General features: G+C 40.9%; 1 protein-coding gene across 1 annotated transcript; it reads right to left on the bottom strand.

Moving 5' to 3' along the window:
• Positions 1 to 418: 418 nt before the first annotated feature.
• Pmaip1 (phorbol-12-myristate-13-acetate-induced protein 1) lies at positions 419 to 10,115 on the bottom strand. Its single transcript, XM_027949025.2, has 3 exons — positions 9,934 to 10,115; positions 6,736 to 6,900; positions 419 to 3,054 (listed from the first exon to the last, which is right to left on the bottom strand). Exons 1-3 carry the CDS (start codon positions 9,986 to 9,988, stop codon positions 2,948 to 2,950), a joined length of 327 nt encoding a protein of 108 aa, XP_027804826.2. The 5' UTR covers positions 9,989 to 10,115; the 3' UTR covers positions 419 to 2,947.
• Between the last annotated feature and the right edge of the window lie 1,067 nt (positions 10,116 to 11,182).

The raw sequence follows: 11,182 nt of genomic DNA on the forward strand, positions 1-11,182 counted from the left end.
ACCAGCTCCTGATGAAGCAATCCTTGCTGCGCTCGCGCTGGGCACAGGAGAAGCGTGGTCACCAGGACCGAAACTGCACGGCGGCTCCACTCGCCAGGCAGAGGGGTCCGGGTCCGACCGAGGCAGTGTGCACGGTGCGGTCATTAGACCCCTCATCAGACCGTGATCAGCATCCCTCCAGCTACGCCTGGCATTAAGGTCCTTTTACTGTTTCCCCTCAATGAAAGCGCAAGCCCCTCGACGGCAGAGAAGAAACCAAATGCACCTTAGTCTCTATTCCTACCACAAAGCTGCAGAGAGGCGGTGTGCCTCCAGGTGAAGCCGGCTGCTGGAAGTCAGGCCGTTTAAATATTTTGGATTGACAATGAACACTTAGTAGCTCACACGTTGAAAAAAAATAAAATAAATGCACAAAGAATGGTGATTCAATTTTAATTGTTTATTGACACAGTATCAACTTTCATATGTACATATAAATAGTTACAGACCTTAAATACCCACATGGCAGAACATTTGCCTCTAGGCAAAAAAAAAAAAAACACGAATTTTTGTGATAAACAAGCCTTAAAACTGAAGACAGATGCTGAGACAATTTTGCATCTAAGGTTACTACAGTCTACATTGCTATTCTCACTCTAAGAACTCAAGTAATTAAGGAACCCTTGCCTCACCACAAAAATGAAATACATGTTTTCAAACCAAATGGAAAATAATTATAAATAGGTAAGATAAATAAAATTTCTGACAAATTTAATCACGGCATCATTCCCTTTTTTAATTTTTTAGTTTTATTTTTAATTGATAAATTGTATATAAAATGTGTTTAATATATAGATACATTGTAGAATGATAAAATCAGAATATTTATCCTTTCCACGTGGTAAGAACACACAAAATTCCTTTAGTTGTTTTGAAATGTACATTAACTATTTAATGACACAACAGAACATCAGAACTCATTTCCAACTTTGTAGTCTTTTCCCCACCCCACCCCCACTTCTCCAACCAAATTCAGGTTATCTGGTAATCACCATCCTAAGGTCAGAATTTGATTTTGATCAAATTAAATGAGATCAAAGGGCATTTAATCTCTGTGCATGTCCTCTAGATTCACCGCATTCACTTTAACAAATGGTAGCATCTCCTTTGTTAAGGCTCAATAATACTCATTGTGTTTACATACTACTTCAGTCATCTCTTGGACACAGGCTGTTTCCATGTCTTGCCTGTTGTAAATAACACTGCAGCAAACCCAGGAGTGTGCATAGCCCCTCAGCATACTGACTTCAATTTCTTTGGATATATACCCCAGTAGTGGGGTTGCTGGATCATACTATAGTTCTGTTTCTTAAGGAATTTTCATACTGTTTTCCAAAATGGCTGTACTAACTTACAAAACCAGAAAAGGTAGATCAAGTTTCCTTTTCCCCTCCACATGTCTCCTGCACTTGTTATCTTTCATCTTTTTGAAAATAACCAATCTAGCAGGTATAAGGTTCTTGTGGTTTTCATTTGCATTTCTCAGACTCTTCTGCTGTATAAGTACCAACGTGTTAACCGGTTGCACCACTGGAGCATCCACTCGGAATCTTCTATCTGTTGAACATTTGTATGTCTTCCTTCGAGACATGTCTCTTCAAATCCCTTGACCAAGTTTAATAGGATTGTTTGTTTTGCTATTGAATACTTAGTTTCATGTCTACAGCTCATATAAAAAACACTGAAGAAACTCTTCAAAGAGCCTTCATATTACTCTAATGTAAATTATACAGATATCCATATATATAGATATCTCTTCATATCTGTATGAAATTTTTATTTTGAATGAGAAATATCTGTTCCTCTTCTTTTTTGATAATATCCCAATTATGAAAATGTCCTAATTTCTTTTAAAAGATCACTTTTTGCAGGATGCACACGCTAACTACTGTGAGAAGGGCATCTTCAATTTTTTAGAAACTTTCTGTGAATATTTGTTTTACTAAGTTTTAATTCTACCAATTAAAAAGTCAGTCCCAGAAATTCATGAGGCTGAGCCAGATGTACTGCCAAGTTAGAAGTCAGTCTCAGCAACTTAGCAAGATTCATCTCAAGAATAAAATGAAAAACAGGGCTCAGTGATGAGAGACCATGAATTCAATCCCAGTACTGGGGGGTGAGGGAGAGGACATTTGGTTCCTTTTTTATTATCCTTGGTCATATGAAATCACCAAACTCTTTAATCATTTAATATTCAATTGGCTAGAGTTTTACTGACACTATATAATCAAATGTTTTCAAAGTTACTTTCTAGTTTTTCACACTCGCAGTTAATGCTCACAGGAACACACTTACAGGTCACCTGAACAGAAACAATACAGTCTGAATTGAAAAAAAAAAAAAAAATTAAACTATGTTACATTTTGTAGTGACCTATGCAATCAATGTTCCCTGTGAACTTTACTTTTTCTTAAATGATAATTTTTAAATAACATCCAGTGTTATCAGAACGAAATGTTTTCTTTTACCATAATTAAATGTATAAAACAAACTGAAAAAGCAAAAACACAGAGCTACTTCTTCCCCACTGCCCAATATGATCATTTGTCAACTCTTGTTACACCAGGCTGGGCAGCAACATTCAACAAAAATATTAGAATAATCTCTAAGCAAAAAAAGAAATGCATTAACAATAACTTCCCTATTTTTAAAGCTCTTCTATTCATGTTTTAAAATAAAACATGGTTCCACAAAGGTCTCACGTCCCAAAGAATGATTTCTGGGAAGCCTCCTACAGAAATTCATCTTTTGACTTGTTATGTTTTCCCTTTCCAAAGACTTCCAAAAGGAAGTGAATGCTCTTTCACATTCCTTTCAATTATAATGCAGTCTCTCCTCTGATGAAATTGGACTACTGGGGATACCTCCTTTTTAAAGTACTCCCTTCACCCAAAGGCTTTTGAAGCAGTCAGGTTACTAAACTGAAGAGTTTGGAAATCAAATTCAGAAGTTTCTGACGGAAATTTACTTTGTCTCCAAATCTCCTGAGTTGAATGCCAGACTCAAGTTCCACCTCTGAAAAGGAAAGGAAATCAAAATTAACACTAACCATAGTCTGGACTGTAAACTATCAAGAGTTAACAGGACCATTCAGGTGACAAACTGAGCACCCACCCCAGGAAACAGTTCTTAAATTTTAGCTTTATCTGTGGCTGTTTTCTTTTCTTTTTTTTTCTCTTTTTAGTTTTATTGATTTTATTTTTTTAAATACGACAACAGAATGCATCATATATTTTTTAAAAATATTTATTCTTAAGTTTTAGGTGGACACAACATCTTTATTTTACATTTACATGGTGCTGAGGATCGAACCCAGTGCCTCATGCATGCTAGGCGAGCGCTCTACCCCTGAGCCACAACCCCAGCCCTACAATTCTTATTACACATATAGAGTACAATTTTTCATATCTTTGTATATAGAGTATGTTCATGCCAATTCATGCCTTTATACATCTACTTTTTTGTTTGTTTGTTTTGTTTTTTGCATTATGCTTCTATTTTCCTAATGTAAGAGTAACAACTTGGAATATGCATGTAGACACTGACCCACTTCAACTCACAAAAATTGTTTAAGGTGAGAATACAGACAACTATCCTTTATCATTTCGAACTTGTGATCTTCTTGTTTCAGTATCCCTACCCACTGGAATTACAAGCATATGTCACTGGTGCCCAGCTGAAATCTTTTTTTTTTTTTTAAGTATTCTGGATGAGACAAGTATTTTCTTTCAAATATAGAAATATTGCATATCAAATACCACAAATGGTATCATTAGTCAGCCTCCATCAAATTTAAGTGATGTCATCCTCTTTTCTCATTTAAAGAGAACATAAGTCAAATTCTAAATACTGTGTTATTTTCAAATGGCAATATTTCATAGCTCAAATTCCACTTCATTAGAAATCTTTTCCTCTAAAAAAACTGATATTTTCTTCTCATAAAATCTTATTCCAATATTAAGTCTACTTTAAAATAATTTGAAAATCTAAATTTAATCTAAACCAACCTTTTTTTTTTTTTTTGAGGGGGGAGAGGGGTACTTGGGATTTAACCCAGGGCACTTAACCACTGAGCCACATTCCCAGCTCTTTTTTTGTTTAGAGACAGGGTCCTGCCAAATTGCTGAGGCTGGTTTTGAACTCACAATCCTCCTGCCTCAGCCTCTTGAGCCACTGGGATTACAGGCATGCGCCACTGTGCCCAGCCTAAATCAATTTCTTATAAATCCAATCTGTACCAGTCTGTTGCCTTTACAAAAAGTGAAGCAGAAAATAGTTTAATTCACATGTTTATTACTTTTTAGAATTGAGATACTGTAATTAGTCTGCTATAATAAAGAAAAATGATGCTTACATATAATCTAACTTCCAAGTAAACTTTTTACTACCTAAAATTAACATTAAATCTAAACTGCTCACAATTTCAATTTTTTAATATTTCAAAGAGAAATCGGGGTTTGTTGTTGTTGTTGTTCATTTTGGTTCATACTTTCTAAGACAATGACCATGAGCGGGGTAAGTGGCATACTCCTATAATCCAAGAGACTCAGGAGATGAGGCAGGAGGATCATAAGTTTGAGGACAGCCTCAGCAATTTAGTCAGGCCCTAAGTAACTAGGAAGACCTTGTCTCAAAAATAAATAAATAAATTCAAAATAAAGTAAAATGTAAATATACTCTAAATATTTAAACCTAGATTTCAATGAACAAAAGTAAAATCTTTCTTAACCCCTACCAAGAGACCTAATAAATCTTCCAAAATGCCATTCTTCATGGGCTACAGAATCAAATGTTGAGAAGTATTTACATTTCAGTAAGTGGGATATGTTAACAATATAGTTCTTTAAAAAACTATCATCCAGGGCTGGGGATGTAGCTCAGTGGTAGAATGTTTGCCTGGCATACTTGAGCCCTTGGTTCCCTTCCAGGCAAGGGGATTAAGAAAAATATCATCCAATATACAACTTTGGAAGTCCTCAATCTACCAGAAAAAAATAACCTTTTTCACAAGAAAATAAAATGGAAATAGTTCTGTTATCTTTTTTGATTTTAAAATTGCTATCGCAGAGGCTGGGGTTGTGGCTCAGTGGCAGAGTGCTCGCCTAGCATGCATGAAGCATTGGGTTCAATCCTCAGCACCATATAAATATAAAAAATAAAGACATTGTGTCTACCTAAAACTAAAAAATAAATATTAAAAGAAAAATTGCTATTGCAGAACTACTGTCTTTTAGGGGGCATTTTCTGCCGTCTCTTGCTCTTAGGAATTAGAAGTCAATCCAGAGCATGTTATAGATAGGTTGTCTGAGAAACATGGTCAGAACTCTTTTGAGTATCACAGAAAAGGACAAAGCTTCTCCATCCCAAGAAGGGGCCAGAGAGAGCAGCCTGCTGCCAATTTAGCCATGGTCACATTTGCAATGTCCCATTTCCTCTGCATGCCCTACAATTGTCTGATGATAATAGCAGCGTGACCCATTGGGAATTCTAGCCCTAAGAGCCCTCTTTTTTACAACCCTTTACAGCAGGTGATTGCTGCCTTTGATAAGATTTACAAGAAGCGGTGGGATGACTTGGGGCTGGTGGGATGAGATGCGGCTGGCAGACCTGAAAATCTGTGAAGGAGATGGGGGTGGGGGGTGGATGTATAAGACTGGAGACCAGCTCCTCCTCCCCTGCTATGCCCACCCCTTTCAATATGAATGGTTAAAATGTTAACTAAGGAGAAGACCCCCTAGGCTCCTCAACTCTGGAGTCAGTCCAGGTGGGACAGTATCCAGCTTAAATACTACTTTTGTTCTTCTTAGGGTGGGGGCAGTGGCAAGATAAAGGTTTCCAGAGGTGGAGTCTAAATGAAAGGAGAAAGAAGGTAGCTTCCAGAGCCCTCTCCTGGCTCAAGACAGTGACAGTCTTCTGGGCTGCCATTGCTGCTTGGGCTTGCACTTGTCTTCCCTGAGGCCCCTTAGAAGGGCGAGTGGAGGGAAGGGGAAAGCAGCTTGCTGGCCCGACTAAAACACAGCTGCAGCCACCTGTCATCCCAGCTACTGGCGAGGCTGAGGCAGGAGGATTGCAAGTTCAAGACCAGCCTCAGCAACTGAGACCCTGTCTCAAAAAATAAGCCTGTAATCCCAGCAGCTCGGCAGGTTGAGGCAAAAAGATCAAAAACCAATGTCAGCAATTCCCTATCTCTAAATGCATCATGAAAAAGGGCTGGGGATGTGACTCAGTGGTTAAAGCATCCCTGAGTTCAATACCCAGCACTAAAAAATAAAAAGAAAAAAGAAAAAGAACTAGGGATATATGGCTCAGTGGTTAAGTGACTCTGGGTTCAATTCTTGGTACCAAATAAATAAATAAATAAATAATAAGAGACCAGCCTCAGCAACTTAGTGAGACCCTGTCTCAAAATAAAAAATAAAAGGGGCTGGGAATGTGGCTCAGTGGTAAAGCACTCCTGGGCTAAATCCTCAGTACCAAAAATTTAAAGTTTAAAAAAAAAAAAATACAACTCTGTCGGAATACTAAGCTAGGCTCCCTCCCTTGCTGTCCTGGGAGAACCCCCTGAAGAACTAAAGAGAAGCAGCCCAAAGGCAGCTCAGAGGGGCAGACCTGGCTGGATCCTGACCCTGAGGTCCCCAAGGATCTTACAGTTTGAGGGCCAGGCCCCAAGTCTCCAAGGCCCCAGCTGACAGGTACCTGTTAATGCTGATGCTGGGGTTGCTGGGGTCACTGGGGTCAGCTGCTCATTCTTCCACCCCTTCTTTCCAGGCATCTCCATAGGTGTGACCTCTGCTACAGAACCCAGAGAATTCGGTCTATTTTCAATTTTCCTGAGCTGAGTAACACACTCAACTTCCAGTTCTGAAAAGGAAAGCAAAACATGAAATTAACATTGACAGTTGTTAGACCAAAGGGTACCCAGAAAGTTAACACAAGTGAGAAGTTGTACATCCCAAGAAGCATTTCTCTTCAATTTCCTTTATGTGCACGTATCCCCCAAAATGTGAGATAGACTTAGAACATACATACACACACATACACACACACACACACACACTACACACTAACATACGGTGGTTCTCAAACAAAAAAATTTAGAATATACTTAACTTTCTAATCTTAAAAAAAAAAAAAATCCAGGATGAGACAGTGTTATCTTACTTTCAGATTTGGAAATTTAATGTCAAATACTATAAACAGTACCATTACCCAGCTCTGGCAGCCAACTGTGGTTATCCTTTTTGTCTCTCATTTAAAGTTGGCCAGAAAAAATATATCATATTCAAAACACTTGCATTTTTATACATACATTTGTTTTTCAAATATTAATTATTTCATAGCTCATTATGCACTCCTTTAAAAACTCCTTGACATTTTCTCATAAAACACTTCAAAAAATCTTATTCCAAAATTCTGCCCACACTTGCTAAAATAATTTAAAATTTACCTGTTAACCTAAACCAACGTCTTCCTACAAGCTAATCTGTAACAATTCATTGCCTTTACTGGAAAGAATGAAGTAGAAAATAAGTTTAATACACATGTTCACAACTTTTTAGATTTTAGGTGCTGTAATTAACTTATTTTCATAAAAAAATTCTAGTAACAATTTCCAATTAAACTGCCATCAATAAAAATAACATAGTTAGTATTTCCAATTTTTTATAATATTTCAATGAGCAACATAAGGTCTTCTTCACCTTCAAAATCATGACGATGAGCATTAAAAATCATGAGAGGTGACCCAAACCTATAATCCCTGCAACTCCAGAGGGTGAGGAAGGGGGATTGCAAATTCCAGGCAAGCCTATACAATTTAGCAAGACCTCCTCTTGAAAGATAAAAAGGGCTGGAGGATGTAATCAATGGTATTCTGTCCCTGGGTTCAATCCCCAGAGTGTGTGTGGGGTGGGGATGGAGAGGAGATCATCATAAATATAAATTTTAAAATCTGTCCAGGTGTGGCGCACCTGCAATCCCAGTGACTCCAGGAGACTTGAGGCAGCAGACAGAAAATTCAAGGCCAGCCTGGGTAATTTAGCAAGACTCAGTCTCAAAATGAAATGGAGGGTGGTAGGTTAAACATCTATAATCCCAGAGGCTGACTGAGGCAAGAGAATCCTAAACTCTGGGACAGCCTGGGTAATTTAATGAGATCCTGACTCAAAAAAATTTAAAGGGCTGGGAATGTAGCTCAGTGGTAAAGCACCTCTTGGTTCAATCCCCAGTAAATGAAAAAATTAAATTTAAAAAAACTGATTTTATATTTAAAAGTCTGTTTTGTAAATAAGACCCTACTTAGATTCAAAATTAATGAGAACTGTATGTATGTGTGTATGTGTGTGTATATTAATATAAATATAATTATATATTATAAATAAATATAAATATATATTAAAGCAAACTCTTAAATCTACATTCCAACTAATTTCTCTACAAGAGCTGAGTGAAATCTTCTCTAACTCCAACCAGAACTAATAAATCATGTAGTATACAATTTTTTACTCTCCAGGCTCAAACACTTTGGAAATATTTAAAAACACATATTCTTTCCAGTAAGAGGGATATATTAACTAACATACAGTCTACTAAAAATATCATTCAACATATGATTTTGGAAGCCCTGAACTCTATTGAGGAAAAATTATTCCTTTCACTGAGTGGGGGTGGGGGACAAAAAAACTTTTCCCCCTTTTTAAAAAGAACTATTCTGGGATTAACCTAGGGCCTCTCCATACTAGGTTAGCACTCCTACCACTGAGTTAAACTCCCAGGCCTATTTCCTGCATTTTTTTTTTTTTGTATTGCAGTTACACACCAATAAATTTATTAATATATAATTAGGCTAGAGAGAATTATTGTCGTCCCTTATTACTGAGAACTAGGTTAGTCTACTACGAATTAGTTAGATTTTTCAGAAACACGGTCAACACCACAAAAGGTGAGGAAACTTTTCTATCTCAAGGAAGATGCAAAGAGCAACCTGGTGACTGCGAACTTCGCCATGGTGACATTTGTATCACTTCCTCTTAATGCCCCACAGGTGCCATAAAATTAATGAAAATGGTGGCCTATAGTTGTCTGATGTAATAGCAAGACGACCCTTATTGTTCTCTTGTTACAACTCCTTAGTAGGTAACTGCCGCCTTTAGTAAAATTTATAAAGATTTACAAGTGGGGAAGGGGAGGGCCGATCCAAACAGGACGGGGCTGCAAGTGTTTGGCCAGACAGGGAGGGGGTTTGGGTACCCAGAAAGAGGGTCAACTCCTTCCTGCTCCCCCACCCCAATCCACTCCTTTCAATATCGATTGTTAAAACGTTAACTAACCCCCTAAGTTCCTTAGCTCTGATTCCTAGCAGGGCCTCCATCCATCCCCTGTCAGTCCTGAGTGGGACAGTGTCAACCTTAAACACTGTTTTTGTTCCTGCCGGGTGGAGACGGTGGGAACAGATTCTCTCAGAGGTGGGGTCCAGGGGAAGAGGGGCCACTTAGGGAGGCGGTGGAGGCCTGGTGGCTCCCGGAGCCCTCTCCCGCCCTCGCTTGTCTTGACAATGACCTCCTTTGGGGCGCCGCCTACACTTGCACTTTTTTTCCCCGAGGAAGGCCAGGTGGAGAAAAGGGAAAACCAGAGTGGACGCAGCAGGTTGGCCTGGCTAAGATGCGGCTGCATCCCAATCCCAGGCTGGGCTCCCTCCCTCGCGGGTCCCGCTTTCTTGGAAGAAACGCCAGAAGAACTTCCTGGGGGCGTCCCGAAGCCACGCGCCAGGGCGCTGAGATGGCCGGACCTTGGAGTCCCTGGCATTCTTCGCCCAGCCCCTGAGGGCCCACCGCCCCGACTTCGACCTCGACCCCAGCCCCGCCAGGGTCTCCGATTGCCCCAGCGGCTGGGTACCTGGCGCCCGTGTGGGGTTCGGTGGCGCGCGCTTACGCGCCTTCTTTCCAGGCATCTCCCCGGGCGCCGCCGCGATCTCCGCTGCAAACCTGGGGAACTCTGTCCCCCGACTCAGGAGCTCAGGCTTCCGCAGGACGCGGGCTGCACTCCGGGCCGGCCAGCGGGACAGGGACACCGGGCGCGCCGAGTTCCTGAGGGCACACTGTGCCGGGATCCTCAGAGCTCCCGCGCCGAGGCCACTCGCGAGTCATCTGGGGACTTCCCCGGTGACGTAACGATACTTGACGCGGGCCCGCCCCCGTCCCGCCTCTGCTCGTCCCCGCCGTTGCGGGAGCGCGCGCAATTCTGGAAAAGGGCTGCCGAGCGCAACTTGTCCGGACCCGCATCGGCACCGACCCGTAGCGGGGGGCGCTGGGCTCCGGGCCGGAGGGACCCTGCTCGGCCCCACAGTTACTTCCTTTAAAAAGGGGATGGGAGAAAAAGGTCGGTTTTGAGGATCTACGAACACCCCAGGTAGAGACGGCTGCTGTCGACGGAGGCTAGGAGTGGCGAGAGACGCCAGGGTTTCCTAGGAGGAAAGTTGGGGGTTGGGGAGAGACCAGGCGCCTCCTCCTTATCATAAATTGGCAATTACAGACTTATGTAATAACAAACCCAGGGAAGGGTTAGGACGAGGAAACTTAGAATTCAGCGTGGATAGTACCGGGGAAGTGAAAAGAAAACTTCACCAACAGTAGAAAAGGTGCCCGAAGCCAGGTGAAAAAAGTATCAGGTCCGAGAACAAAATAAAGCATTGGGAGTGTTGGGGAATTCTGCACACTGGAACCCCGCACGTGGTGCGTGCGTTGGGAAGGGGTGAGAGTGCGGGTAGGTGGTGGGAGGGGCCTGGTTCTCTGCCCCGGGTAGGAATATGATTTTTAAAAGCTGTGCAACGTTCTCCTTGAATATGTCGGTATTGCATATTCCTGGATGTTCGGTGATAAAAAGAATGGGTCATCATCATAAGAAAACATTCAAATATTTTGTAGAGGGAGGGATGAGATACCTGGGAACGTGGTATTGCTATCACAGTATTTGATTGGTACCTAAATATTATTGTATAAAGGAGTGCTAGAGTTAGGAATAGTTAAGAGATATAATAGAGGGTCAGTTCTACTAAGAGCTTTGGCTTGCATTTTTCTCATTCTATCCCTCAAACAAGTCTTGAAAGCTGTCCTTCTTAGCATCGCGGCCACTTAACAGGTGCAAA

The sequence above is a fragment of the Marmota flaviventris genome, chromosome 16 (assembly GCF_047511675.1).
Source record: "Marmota flaviventris isolate mMarFla1 chromosome 16, mMarFla1.hap1, whole genome shotgun sequence".
NCBI classification, from domain to species: Eukaryota; Metazoa; Chordata; class Mammalia; order Rodentia; family Sciuridae; genus Marmota; species Marmota flaviventris.

Coding starts and splice junctions, on each gene's coding strand:
- Pmaip1 (XM_027949025.2), bottom strand. CDS start 9,988: ATGCCTGGAAAGAAGGCGCGTAAGCGCGCGCCACCGAACCCCACACGG. Junction 6,901..9,933: donor GAACCCCACACGGGCGCCAG/GTACCCAGCCGC, acceptor TTTCCTTTTCAG/AACTGGAAGTTGAGTGTGTT. Junction 3,055..6,735: donor CCCAGCATCAGCATTAACAG/GTACCTGTCAGC, acceptor TTTCCTTTTCAG/AGGTGGAACTTGAGTCTGGC.